Here is a 15,087-nt window from a genome sequence, read left to right on the forward strand (position 1 = left end):
CAGTCTCCAGAACAACTCTGCTGTTGCAAACAAGCACGAAGTGGGCTACTTAGACACTTTTTCTTAAATCCCCACTAGTTACTTCACCCATTCAACAAGACAGACAAAACCAGCAATTCCCATGAATGTGCTAAGAATGCCTGAGCTCAGCAATTAAAGTAAAAACATTCATTAGATTTTTACACTTGGGCAGAATAAAACCTAGTTCTATGTTGCCTTTAAAAGTCTACCCTAACAAAACATCCCTGAACAGCTTAGATTTCCAGCCCACATATGTTGGTTATCAGAAGAAACAGACATGAGAAACAGTGAAGAAGAAAGCTTGCATACATTTCTTCCTTAGATTCCTAAAACCAGCTGCACTGAAAAAATAAAGCTAAGTCAACCACCCAGCACCAGCAGAGGGACAGTCACAAGCACCAGGGGTTAAAAGCAATTGTGCCTGATACCTTGAAGGGAACTATTTACAAGTGTTGCTTGATTTTATCCTTCCAAGATGAAGTTGGAACTTCTCACCCAACAGTAATGCAGCTACAAAAAACATCTTGCAAAGTAGCAAAACAATCCTGCAGTTCCTTGTTGCTCTGGAAGTCATCCCCAATTCTAAGTTTAACTTAGTCACAGTTCTTGCTCCTGCTATACCAAAAGTCTACAAAGACCCCAATCTAAGCAGCAGAAAATCCCACAGTATCGCTACATTCTATTTATAGAAATTAGAGCCAAATCAGGTCTCAAAATATGGCTATATTAACTCTGATGGTTTTATGAACTAGTTCCTAGTTTTGACAGTTTTAAGGATACTTGTTGGAGGATTGGAGAATAGCACACAAAAGGTCCCACAAATAACCCTCAACAGAGCCAAGAGATGCACACACACACACCTGGTCTGTGGGCATTGATCTCAACATCATCACCTAGTCCTGGACACACTCATACCACTATGGCAGTCATTCCATTTCCTGACAAAATCACCGACCCACCTGTTCCAGGAGACCCATCATACCATACAGACTAGACGTGGATGACCTGTCTGTACAACTCAGTACCAAGGCATTTGGAAGTACCTCATTTGGAGGATAAGGCACGTAGAGGTAGAAAGTTTTGGAGAAACTTGGCACTGACTTGAACAGTGAATATACCATATGCAAAAATGACCTTCCACCTTCTGCATACAGACAGTTCTGAGCTTAACATTTCACCAGATGAAAGACTAAAGCCAAGTGAAAGGACAGAGGAGCAAACCACAGCAAATGATTCTACATATGTAACAATCATAGCAGCCATTCTTGAACTGCAGAGCACTTCGTAAGACCTTTCAGCCTCCACAGAGACTGCCAGATCCTGCCTCCCCACTCATCAGGATCAGTTCAGCCAGCAACCTCTGAATGCTCAGCACATGCTTCTGAACAACAAGAAGCTCTTTTGCAGAAAATGACAGGCAGTTGAGTTCTCAAAGATGTCTTCAGCCCAGCTGTATTGAGTTTGCAGCTTGTCTTCATTTTGGCACCTTACCACATTATTTCAGGTTTTGGGTTGTTTTTAAGACTCCTTGGTTCTCCCTAGGAGGGCCGACAAGTAATAGCTCTTTCAGATCACATGTAGGCAAACACCCACAGGTAACACCCTACACAGGTTTAGAAGCTCTGATCAAAGTGTTCCCTGTAGGAACTTGAATTTGTGTGTTTATGTAGAAAAGAAAAGGTTTATGCAGAGCATAAATAAAACAACCCTAGGAATGCACAAAGACCACATATTATACAAAGTGAGATATGACAGAAGACCTGTGAGATGGAGCAATTTAGAAGTATAAGAGTGTGCCATGACATGGAAAACAGTAAGAGAAGGGGGATATGAAAGAGAAAGATTTGAGATCATAATTTTCACTATCTATTACTATCATCTATTCTAGACACTATTGGAGAAACAAGTTTGAAAGAGTAGAAGAAAGATGCATTCAACACACATGCCAAAACAAGATATCAAAGCAGCCTTCCTAAAATAGGGAGGAGCTATTTAAACCTCCTTTTTCAGAAACAGCGTAAGAACAGCCTACTGGTGAATGCAGAATCCAAGTCTCTACCATTTTAACGCTGCCAGTGGTGTTCAGAACACAGAGCCCTTAAGCTGAATGGTAGTTCTGATACAGCAGAAAACGAGCTTTTCTTCAAGTTCTTTTGCAAGTACAGGTATTCCTCACACATTTTCTAGCTTACCTTTTCTTAGAAGTACTAAGGAGAATTATTAGCGCAGAGATAAGATTTTTATTTTTCTAAAGGATGAGTTTAGTATTGCTCTGCATAAGCAGGTGAGCATCCCTTACAGACTGCAAAACAGAGGATTCTGCAAATAATTATTTCCACTGTCTCTGGGCAACTGTGCAAAGGAAAGTCTAAGCCCCACAAAAGTTAGCACACCACCAACGCGGATATTTTGCTAAATCACTTCCAACTGGGCAGCCTTGTTTGCCCTGAAGAATATGGTGGGATTTATTCACACAGTTAAAGAAGTGGCAAGTCTATAGATCTACACATTTAAAGTACATAAGCTGGCCAAAAACAGCATAGCCCATTGGAGCCAGAGCCTCTTCATTTCTCTACTCATGTGAACAAACTCAGAGTTTGCTTCCTAGTCTAGCCTGTTGAATCAAATCAGGTTTACTCTATTTCCCTCAAGCATAGTTTTGGTTTTATTATCATGACTTCAGAGGTATGAATAGCAGAGAAGTACATTTAAGCCTAACCATTCTTTTCAGTGTAAGGTCAAATTTTTCCAAATATCTAGTATGGATTCAGCTGTGCTCCTAACTGAACTTAGACATACTCTAGAGTCAGCTTCCACCAACACTAAGCACTTTTGGAAACTCTGACCAGAGCTGTTTTACCAGTTCAGTGTCCCACATATTACTACAGTGCCCTAAAGCCCAGAGTCCTCATGAAGGCAATTCCCTGCAGTACTAAGAAGCTTGCAGAACAGACTGTTCCTGCCTCTGTAATTTTATATCTGTACTTTTAACAATGGAAAATACAATATTTAAGCTGGTCCTGTGGGATAGAGCACAAGGCTCTGTTGGATCTTATGAAAGGAGTAATATTACAGTTGGTTTGAGTCTTGTTTCTGAATGCAGTGCAGCACCACATATTCTTTAGAGGCCTTTGTCTTCTGTACCTTCATGCATCAGGGTTTCAGTGAAATTCAAATATTAAACTTGGAAGACAAAAATAAATATTTCAATAAAAGCAAGGACAATCCTCAAATCCTCTCCCAGGAAAAGTTTTGAGATCTTTAAGACTACCCAATATTTAGAGAAGAAAATTCAGAATAGTAAGCAATGATCAAGATAAGGCTACCTATTTCTTCACAACATTCGACAAACCATTACAAAAAAACAGAAAAGGTAAATACTTCCTTGCAATTGCAGCCTGGTGAGCAAGGAATTAAGAAACTTTTCTACACAGTCAGAAGATTTTACAAACCAGTTGCAAGGTTGCCATAAGGCACCAGACCCTTGGCCTCTATCCAGCCTTATGGACCAGCAGGGAATTCCGTAAGAGGAAACATCAGTCACTCCCTAGCAGACAACATACTGCTCCGGGAGCTCAGGAAAAGGGTATTTGGCACAGCAAACAAGTAGTAAGAATGAGACAACTATGTCAAGATTCTGGTTGTGCCAGAATGCCTAAACAGGAAAAAACTGGCATTACTGAAGTCTAATGGAGAATCAGAGTGTCTGACATCTTTGGTTTGGGAAGAAGCTTTATATGAGACAGGACACTGAGCTGCAGTTAGCCTACAGACCTCATCATATTAAGAAACTGTTCTTACCAGATACAAGTGCATACACCAATGAATGCTTCTGTGCACTGTGTCAGAGACCATGCATTACATATGCCACACAAGCCATCTTGAAAGAGTTCAAACGTTTTGGTGTCAGCTAAGACACAAAGTTAATTTACACTTGCACTGGCAAACTGGAGGAACTTGGGTAAGCCCAGAGTCAACATGCACCACCCTCTAACCATAAAAAATACTGAAAGAAAACGAATACCAAACAAACACCTCCCCTCCAAAGAAAGACCCTACATCTTTTGTTTAAAGAGAGTGGTGATAACACTTCCGATACTGTTTTTACAAAACAGATGCCTAAAATGAAGGGATACAAATAATTAGAGGTGGGTTCACAAGCAGAACTTTGCTGTAGTACCTCTGAATTAAAACCTGGTGACCTTTAGCATTCACACCATCACCCTCAACAGCTTTGCATAGGAAGTGAAGAATATTATATTCAATAAAGAAGTCAGGGGAATTTCAGTGAGAAGAAAGTAATTGTTCAATTTTGAACCTGACCAGAAGACAGGGGTTAACACACTAACACTTGTGGAAGGAAAAATATACCAGTACTATGAATTTCTCATGGAACAGAAGGTATTCCAAACCACAGTTTTATCTTTCTTCTAAAATAGCATACGTTCCAGCAGCATAGTTTTTTCTCATGTGCAGTATCTATGGAATGTTTATTTTCCAATTTGGGAAGTGTAGCGCTAAACATAGCACTGCTGGCTGCTTCTGCTCAGAAACTGAAGAGACCAGAAGCAATTTGGACAAGGTACTGCAGTATGGTGAAGAAACACACACTGATACCATTTGGAACTGCTTGTGAGTATTATCACCCCACTGCTCAAGAGACAAATTTCACTTGCATTTGACAAGATAGATCAAGTGAAATGCTAAGACTTCAGTCACCTAAATATTAGGCTCACAATGCAAAATGGTAACAAATTCATTTTCAAAAGAGCAACTAGGGTAAACACTACTTGAAGGAGAAACTTCTTAAGTTTTTATCAGGACATGCAGTATTTTTCCTACAAAATTGTTTCCAATGAAAAAGGTTGATTTTAGCTGTATTCATGCCTTTCCTCCAACCTTTTCCAAATACTTGGTGCTAAGTGGATTTGCTAGGAAGAATTGTAACAGAAACAGGAAGTTGAGGTGAAGCAGAGTATTTCAGGAACAAATTTTTCATTCATAATCACAGTTACGGACATGAGAACTCACTCAGCTGGTCATCCAGTATAAACAGAAACTGAACACTAAAACAGATACCAGATCTGAACTGACATACCCAAGTTTAAAACACAATACAAACTTAGTCAATCAGCTGAGTATTTTTCTTTAATAAATTCAAACAAGCAAACATTTTGCCAAATTGGGAATAGCAGTGGAAACTGGAACACTGGTTCAACTTAGAGATTACTTTGAATTACTTCCTCATCTGAACCACATGACAAGTAAAGCAAAATAATTCTAAGAATAGGAACAGTCACAATAATGGGATGAAGTTAAGCAGCAAGAAATGTTTGGCCATATAGCATGAATCATTCAAATTCAGGCTGTCAGGCAGTTAATAGTTACCCAAGGGAAAGAGCCAAAGATGTTTCACCTGTGTCATTTAAAAAACAAATGATACCAGTTAAAACAGTATCTTTAAGTACTGTTTAAGTGTAAACAGTAACTTCTTCCCCTTTAAACACTAGCTATGCATTTGAGTCATTTGAACTCTGAGTGAGGTTCAGAAAACGTCATAGCACAGAGCACCAATTAAAAAGAACAAACAGAAGTCAAAAACATGCAGCAGAAACTCACTTTGCCAGTCAGAGGACAAAATAATTACCAAAATTTGTAAGACCGAGCTCTCCTAAAGTTTGCCTATACTAGCTTTCCAGCACAGGACTGGTGACATTTTCCAAGTTAACTTAGCTCTTGCAAAGCAGCCAACAGGCTTTTAAGAAAAACAATCATAAGAAAGTCCCAGGACTGCTTTACACATCCCTACATACACACTGAACAGTTTAGGTGATCATTTCTAATCATCTGTGACTGTTCTTTATTCAAAAGTGCAGAGAGCACCATGTAATGCTACAACTCCAAACCTTCCTCCCACTTCAATTATCTACAAACACTAAAGCTGTCAGAATGTCTCCTCCCTCATGGTTTTCAAAGTCATGAGATGAATATTGCTGTCATGAGTTGGCAGAAATAGAACAAGAGAACGAGCATTGATTATTTAGTAGGTGACAGACAAGGGGAAACATAAGATGTACATACAGGAAAATGTAACACATCCATAATTTTCTTTGGGACCAATTAACATTAGAATTGGCTTGCATACTCTTAATCAGGATTGAGTTGCAATTTTTTGTCATGAAAAAGGGAATCTCATCTAATGAAAGCCAGCAAGACACTTTTTTTATCCAATAAATAAATACATGCTGAACTACAGCACAGAATAATCATTTTGTCAAATACAAACACCAGCAACAATATGCGAGTTGAGGGAATAAATATTCAAGAAGTATTCCAGATGTTCATTTTGTGAGCTATGTTATCAATGTCTCCTCCAAATCATGATGGAAGACCAGAAGCACCTAAAGTATGGCCTTACAACTTGGAGTGCTGAGACAACCTCTCTTGTTTCCTCATCTCTCTTCCCTCCTTAGCTGATGAAGTGACACTAATAATTAGCAACATGTACTCTTCACAAGCTGCTTTTTTCCCTTCCTTCTCCAACCTTCTGCTTTCAATTCATTAAACCCCTTCCTTTTCAACACCCAAGCAGAGACATGCTAGTCAAAGGGAACGCTCATTTCAGAACATTTAGTGTCTGTTCTCAGAGTGATGCCTGTGGGCTCATGTCCTCACCCCAGCCTCCCTGCATGCTACATGCAATAGCAACACAGGTAGAACAGGGTTTTGCTGTTGCTGGGGGGTTGTTTAAAAAACATGTATTTTCTCATCTTGTTTCTTTTTTTACTCAGCTCCTAACCATTATCACTACGACTCCAATACTGCTCAAGGTACTGAAAGCAACAGTTTGTGCCGCTATCACCTAAAGTTGGCTGGTGAGGCTGGGTAGAAGCCCTCCAGTCAGTGTTCAGATGCTGAGCAACAACTGCACACACCTTTCAACCTAAAAGCAAGCAAAAAATCATCCTGATGCAGACATGACATGCCAAGTGCCCTTGTAGAAACAGCGGATAGTCCACAGGAATTGCTGTTGCTGGATTTCCTCAATTTCTGTTCATGCTTTATAGACACCTCTTCAGAACAGGACATCTGATCAAAGTATGGCAGTAAAGCTGATGGATTGTGCAGCAATTGAGACATTTTTCTCTGTTTTCCTATCGCCTGAAACCCCTCCTATAAGGGGATCAACTCACCGTTCATTCTGCTGAAAAGCTGCAGGATCTAAGTACACTTATGGAAAAGAAACAATATCCCAGCATCATTACCTCAAGCATTATTGCAGAAATGGTCAGTAACACAGGCAAAAGAGAAAAGAATGACTCTGACGCAGCCCAGCCTTGGGTTCCCAGCCTTATGCTATGCATCTCTTTGGAGATGCTTGTTTTGTTGTGCTTACATCTGTGAAAAAAATTAAACAAAGGACTACTTCTGTTGTCCAACAATTAATTTTAAGTACTGAGTAGTTATAAACTGCTTGGAATTACTTAATCTCTTAAATGCTGATGGATTGCTCCTTCCTGATGGATTGCTATTTAATATGGGATTAAACCCATACAAAGGCAGAGTCACTGCCACCTGCAAAAAAGTTCTATTCAACAACAATACAAAAAGTTCCCAAAGCAGAGTCATAAAAATGTGTTTCTGAAACACCACATTAATTCAACTACAAATACTTCCAATTCAAGGCAGGCTCTTCAGCAGAGAATTAAATATAAATTTAAAATTAAATTGACTTTTAAAATATTAAATAATTAAATATTAAATGCCATAACACACAAGTTATATCTCTCCTACTTTTATATATCTCTCCTACTTTTATATTCAAAGCCAAATGCAGCAATATGCTGTACCTATCAGCTGGTGTATAAACAGTAGATGAATGATAACACTCCATTTTGTTATTAAAAGAATAATCTCACTTCTACTCAAGCCTTAACATTTTGTGTCTCACAAAACATCACTAAAACCAGGTCCATTAAAGGAACATTTGAAAACCAGAGACAGGCAATCATCAGCTCAGATCTCATAAATGAAGTCATGAGTTCAACTGCCTTCCAAACAACATTTACTCCCAGTGAAAAGTAAGTTTTGCTTGCTCTTGACACACTGACATCTCAGTCAGTGTGAGGAAAGATAATGAGATCTGTCAGTCTCTGGAAAAACTTTTAACAAACAAGGCTTTTTCTTAAAGAGTTGTTTGATTTGATTTTGCTAGCTTTACCAAGTCTCTCGAGGGGTGCATTTTTCTCCACTGTGCCAGTGGCCTGCTAGAGACACTGTAACAGTGGAAGACTTAACCTCATCAGAAGATACCATCTTTCCCTCTTAATGCAAAAAGGAGCCAGGTTTACTACAGTTTCATTTTAAGAGATTACCCCTGAGAATCAAGTTCAACTACAGTTTATGCCTAAAGCCCAGAAAATGAATATACAGTATGTCTTAACTATATTTTTAAAAAAATTTTTTTGAATGGCAAATGCAGCTCAAACTCCCCAGAGGAGATGAAAATGTTTTAGTCAATTTATGAAATATTAAGCCCCATGAATTTATGCAATGTTGAGAATAGCAAGGCAACTCCTCCTACAATGGTTAAACATCATACCACTAAGTTAAAGAGCCAGATCCCCCTCCCAATTAACATTTTTGTTTGAAGACTAACTCTAATTTGAAATGCCCTCTTTTTCAATTACATTTTAAAACTTTTTCCTGTGAAGTATAAGTGCACTGCCTTATTTGACAGACAAAGTACTATCGAAAATAATCCAGAGCAGAAAAAGAAATGTTTTTCTTGCTTCAGTATCAAGCACCTGGCAAGTGAATGGAAGGTTCCTGCAAAGCCTTAAAGGTTATTAAAAGCATTCCTCTTTTTCCCTGGGGACTTAAAACTCAATTATTTTCATTCCTCCTTTTAAGCTATGAAATTACATCATCTCTTCCCCTTTGATTTATACTTCACAGTATTTTTTCCGCATTGTTCCTCAATTTGCTAATTCACTAATAAATAAAGCCCCTGTTGGCTCCCCTCATGGAATAATGAAAGAGGAAATGTTCAGTATTGCATGTCTCTTGGCAAAACAGGACCATTATTTATATTCAGCTAATTACATTTATTTTATTATTTTATAATATTGTGTAATTTTAATAATTTGCAATTTATTATTTGTTTCAACTACATAGGTCTTTGACTTAACTTGTCGAATCTTCAGGAAATAAACTAACAAAGTGCCTTGGAAGGATCTCTACCACAGCATTGTGATAGAGTAGGAAAGCAGGAACTTTCTATCTGCTCTGTGTTCGTTAACTTCGTCACAAACAGAGCACAACATCAGGTCAGTTCCCTTCCCAGGCACTTGGTGCTCTCAAAGCCCAAAGTACCTTTACTCTGGCCCTCTTCCTGGCCCTACATCGGGGCTTGTTGCATTCAGAAGATGGCTGCACTTGTGTTAGCTCCCTCTGGTAAAACACTTGTCACTCCACAAAACAGCTGCAGAAATGAGATCTCTGCTCTAAGACTTCATGCCTTCTTCCTCTAGCCCCCTGCCCAAATTTTTAAAAATTAATCAACAGTAGATTAATTGACAGGGACAGAAAAATTGCTGTCACTGAACACTACAGGGAAGAGCCTGTCTCCCTCGTCTTCATTCACTTCTATTGCATATTCATACAAATTGATACAAACCCCTCTGAGCCTCCTCTTTTCTCAGCTGAACCCTTCCAGCTCTCGACTTCTCCCTGTAGAAAAGATGCTCCAGCCCCTTTTTCATCTTCATGGTCCTGCACTGGACTCTCTCCACTAAACCTGTTTGCATCTTATGTTAAGGATCCCAGAACTGGACACAACATTCCAGATGTGACCTCACCAGTGTGGAGAAGAAGGATCACCTGCCTCAACCTCGACCAATGCTCTTTATACTGCAGCCCAGGGTAGTGCTAGTCTTTGTTTTGCCACTAGGATTCATTGCTAGCTCACAGTCAGCTTGTCCACCAGGACCCAAAAATCCTTCTGGACAAAGGCGCTTTCTAGCTTGGCAACCCCCCCAGTTTAAGGGGTTGTAACTCCCCAGGCATAGGACTTTGCATTTCCCCTTCTTGCGCTTCATGAGATTTCTCTGCTCAATTCTTCAGCCTGTTGAAGTCCCTCAGAAAGGCAGCCAAGCCATCAGTGTTATCAATCACTCCTCAGTTTTGTATCATCTGTAAACTTGCTGAGGACATACTCCATCTAATCATCAGGAAATTAATGAAGATGTTGAACAGCTCTAGCCCCAGTATTGTGCAGTACAGTAGTCCAGAAAACAAATGCAAAGAAACTAGTCAGAAAAAAAGCCCAAGGGTTCATCTATTTCGGGTGCATGGACAACATTGCTTTTGCCATGTGCACACATAAAAGGTAAGTAAGACTGTAAAAAAAAGTAGTACAAAGTCTCCATATAGTTATTTCCCACAAAGCAGGTCTTGCTTCTAGAATGCAAATAAAACTTCCTGCCTGCCTAAATCAACAATCCCTTCTAGGTCACAGTTCTCCACGAATACCAGCAATGAGCACAAACACACACAATCCTCAAAGCCACATAATCTTTCAAAGTTAAAAATGATGCAGCCTTCCTGCTACACAGAAAGCAAAGTAAGCCAGCTTTTGGTTTTCATTTTCTTGGGGCTCTTATTTCCTTCCTTCTGCAGTAGTCATGACATAGGACCACATCTGTGTATAGCTAAATCCACAAACGGCAACAAACTCTGCTGTGACTTAATAAAGCAAGCAGTAGTCTAACATTTTAATGAGGCAAATTGCACTGTTATCACATGCTCACATAATACACAAGTAGAAGTCAAGACAAACTTAAATTCACCCAGAGACCTTCTCTCGAGCTGAGCTGAAAAGTCACACAAACATTTTGATTACAAATGACCACATCCATACCGCTCCTTCTCATCAGCATCTACTATAACCGGGCAATCAGGCACAATGTTTCCTCATGATCTTTCATCACTTCATAGAAGAGATCGGACGCAGCTGGGACTGAAAGTGGCAGAGGGCATTATTTGATGACACAGTTTTAATGAAGGACATGCCTCCTCCTCCATAGGAGCAAGAAAGACTCGACAAAGCAAGCTGCTCTCAGTGGCAGTGTGCACACTAAGTTTTATTCACAGGCTTCACGCCCATTTTGTTACCCAAAAAAGTAATGGAATTCCTTACCTGCAACAAATGACCGCTTTGCAGGAGAGTGCCAAATCCAGAAAGCTCTGCCTGACTTCAAATGAAAGGGCATACTTCAGTGTGTGGCCATCAATAATCAGGGCAATATCATTTTCCTTGCCCAGTGACTCCCCCAGACTGGTACAATGTTGAGTCAGAGAAGCTCTTGTTGCCTGAAGGATAAACAGAAAGAAAATGTTTCTTCCTAATCCAAGAAAAGTGCATTCAAACTACAGCAAGGTATCTCCAGACCGTGCAACAGAGCACAGCATACATGCACCCAAATTGGCACTGACGTGAGCTAATGTGTTAACAGTATCTCGTGCAGACATACTGACTTGTGTCACAAATCACCAAAAGCTGCCTCGGCTTTCCTAGGAACACATCTTGTTTCAAAGCAGACTCCAGCACCTTTACCACACAGTCCTGCATGATGCATGTGCCCAAAGCAGTTGTGATACAGCCTTTCCAACTGTAGCCCAAACACATCAACTTTCCCAGGCCAAACAGGTAGGAAAAGAATCAGGCCACTTTCACACAAACGGGAAGGGTGGGGGGAAAGAGGGAAAGTTGCTTTGCAATTCATTTTCTCTCACCCCACTCATTAGTATGGTAATCAAAACAAACTCACTCTGATTCACTAGAAAACTAGCCCCCAACTGGAGGCAAATTTACAGATTAAGTTAATGAGTATGACAGAGAACACAATCCAGCCATTTCAGACACAGATTACCTTTTTCACCTTCTTCTTTACAAGAATGACTGCATAATTCCCTGTTTCCCCATTAAAATGTGAGGGATTAGATTTATGACTTCATGGCATGCTTTATTTACACTGTACCTGAAAATTTAACACAAAGTAGATGACTGTGCTTAAACCATTAGAGACCAGTGCTGGGAAAATAAGGATAAGTCTTCAGGGAAGAAAGCTGTTTTATCTAGTTCAACACTACTATGCAGTGACAACATTCACAGGAACTCCAAGGATGGTATAACGGATACAGGTTGGGTAATGTTATCAATAATAGAATTTGATCCCAAGAGCCCCTGCCCCTGGGATCTTGGAGTGTCATTTCTTTTTCTTTACTGCTTCCTTTCAGTCTTGCTCAAACATTTTTCTTGCTCTCAAGTGCAGAATTAACCCCTGTCCTTCTCCTGAATGCACACACAGGATTAAATGCTTCTCTGACTATTTGAAACCAAGGGAGAACTCCCTGCCCTTATTCCCTGTCTAGCACTTGGGGCACTTCAGAGGTAACACCCTCATTTTTCACCTGACCCAAAGGAGGGTGAAGGGCCAGGGCCCAACCGCTCCCCCCTACAGACAGAGGAGAATCTGAGGGCAAGCTCAGGAGGGTTACTGAATATCCATCATCTATTGCTCAAAAGAAAAAGCCACAGAAAAACTTATAAAAGGTGATATTTCTCATCAGTTGAAATTACTAATCTCTCCCTAGCTTATTGTCATGGCTATGCATAAGCTTCATCCAATTCATGCCCTGGTCACGGAATTTACTCATCTTACATATAAGATGACACAGAATTAGTAACAGGGTTAATAATACTCCAAAATGCTATAAATCAAGGATTACAAATCAGGCACTTCATTTTGCCAGCACTTCATAAAACTCTCAATATACTCTTCCATACACAGGACTAATTTACAACCTAACAGCTTATACAGAGAAAAGCATGAATTATTATTTCTGTTTCTTCCAACTACTTAAAATTGCCATGTAAAAAAACCCCACCGAACTATTGCTCCTATAGGCCAGTGCCATTGAGCCAAATAAATCAGACCCAATGTCACTGGGTATATAATGAAGACCTTCTAAGTAAGCAGGGGAACAAACATTTGGAAACCATGGGGAACTACATCCTTCTGTGGGCAACTCATTACTGGTTACTCAAGTAAAAATCCCTACTTTGATCCCTAGCTTTTACTCTGTGCTTGACATCAAGGGGTAAGTTTCTTTGAGTCACATCAAGCAAGAGTAAATCAATCCTTTATAAGAATAAGCATGATAGAGCAGAAATCAATAGTAATCCTAAGAAAGTATCTGAATAAACTCAGGCCTGTGGAATACCCCTGCCTTTTTTACTGAGTATCTATCAAGACTAAATGCTGAGTCTGTCAGGGGTTCTGACAAAACCAGAATATTAGAAACAAATATAGCAAGCCTTTCACTTAGCCATAATAAACTTGGTTTTTCTTCCCAGGCACAGAACATCCAGCTGCTCTGGGGAAACCTGGAGAGGTGCCTGCCAATGAAACCTTGTGGTAGTGGCATATCAATTTCCACCAAATATTAAAAATATGCAGCTTTACTTAAAAGTCAGAAGGTGCAAAAACTGAAAAGTCCATCCATTTAGTAGCCCTGATTCAGTGGGTTATTCTAATAAATATGGACACTTCATAAGCCAGTAGAGGACATGTGCACGTGCTTAAGCTGTCAGTTGAATCAGAGTAACATTATCAGTTAGAACTTTATAAGGGCTTAAAAACTCATTCATAAGACCACCAAGTGTCAGAGAACAAATACTGAAAAAAAAAAAAAAAATCAGACTGTAAAAAGTCAACTACAGAGCTCAAACTGAAAAAGCTAAGGAAATCAGGTTTTAATTTATTTTTATTCTACTTTTACACCTTTGACATGATGGGTTGACTAGTTTCTAAAAATATGAACAATTTGACATAAATGCATTTAAGGGTTAATGTTATGGCCTCTGTGCTCGAGTTAAATTCAAGACATAGTGCTATATTCCATAATAAACCTATCCCACCTGCTCTTCCTGTTTGTTTTTCCATTTCCATTTTAACAAGTTGCAATCATAAATATAAACCTTGAGCAGAGCATTTACTTGCATTACTGCCTTAAAATAAACCTTCAGATTTTATTGTTCTCTCTGTGCATAGTTTCCATACAGAACATGAAGTAACATTATTAGTTCACTATTATAAATCTTCATAGCAGACTAAATTTGTTGACAGGCAGAAAACAAAAACATCCTGAAGCAGAGTTTGTGTGGTCTTCTCTGGATTGCACTCTCAGGATCTTTAACAAACCTTGTGATAGCATGCCTGTATATTCTCACTTCCTAAAACCTCAGGAAAAATCCCTGCTGTGCCCAGCTTCATATTTGAATTACAATACTGACAAACATTCTGGGATTTACCAGGCTATTATTTTGTAGGTTAACAGAGCAAATACTAATACTTTTCACATGATGCTTGAAGTCAACTGGGAAGTCAACACAATCAGAGTTAACTTAATCAGAGCTCTGCTGATTTCACTAAAAACAAGAGCAGACTCCTCATGCTGTAATAAGAAACATTAGGAACATTACCGTATAGGTTATATAATTAGATCTTAAGCATGCTTTTTTGTGTGCACCATGTGCCTTTGGGCAGGGGTTTTTTGTTGTTCTTGGGAGTTTTTTGCTTTGTTTTCATTGGGTTTTTTTAAAAGCATGGCACCATACTGCCCATTCCCTCCCACCAGAGCTTTGCACACTAAGGAATTCTGGTGTGTGAGGCAACTCAGTATCCAACACAGAATGACAGTATCAGATACTTGCCAAGAAAAAACAGAAGTCAGAGGACTTGCAAAAACTGAGTGCAGAAGACTCCAGCAGGATAATAGCCATTCCCATAGCTTATCTTAGAAAAAAGCTCATACCCAGAGAAGAACTGGACAGTTATTTTAAGATAATCGACTCCAAATCTCCTGTTCTCTTTCCTCCCTGGAAAGGCTCACAAAGTCACTGAAATGACAGCAAGGGATAGAAAGGATAGAAATTTGTGCAGCCACTACACTCATGGCTCACTGTAAGCATACAGCCATACATGGCCCACAAGGAAAGAG

At 39.5% G+C, this 15,087-nt stretch overlaps 1 protein-coding gene across 5 annotated transcripts in view; it reads right to left on the reverse strand.

Annotated features, from left to right (window-relative positions):
• Positions 1 to 15,087, reverse strand: part of ATP8A2 (ATPase phospholipid transporting 8A2) — a 320,265-nt gene that overhangs the window by 187,795 nt on the left and 117,383 nt on the right. For all 5 annotated transcript variants that reach the window (XM_048294917.1, XM_048294918.1, XM_048294919.1 and 2 more), the window contains one exon: positions 11,222 to 11,394. In XM_048294917.1, the coding sequence (XP_048150874.1) occupies positions 11,222 to 11,394 (173 nt within the window). The remainder of the gene's footprint in view (positions 1 to 11,221; positions 11,395 to 15,087) is intronic.

This window comes from Corvus hawaiiensis, chromosome 2 (assembly GCF_020740725.1).
Source record: "Corvus hawaiiensis isolate bCorHaw1 chromosome 2, bCorHaw1.pri.cur, whole genome shotgun sequence".
In the NCBI taxonomy this organism is placed as follows: Eukaryota; Metazoa; Chordata; class Aves; order Passeriformes; family Corvidae; genus Corvus; species Corvus hawaiiensis.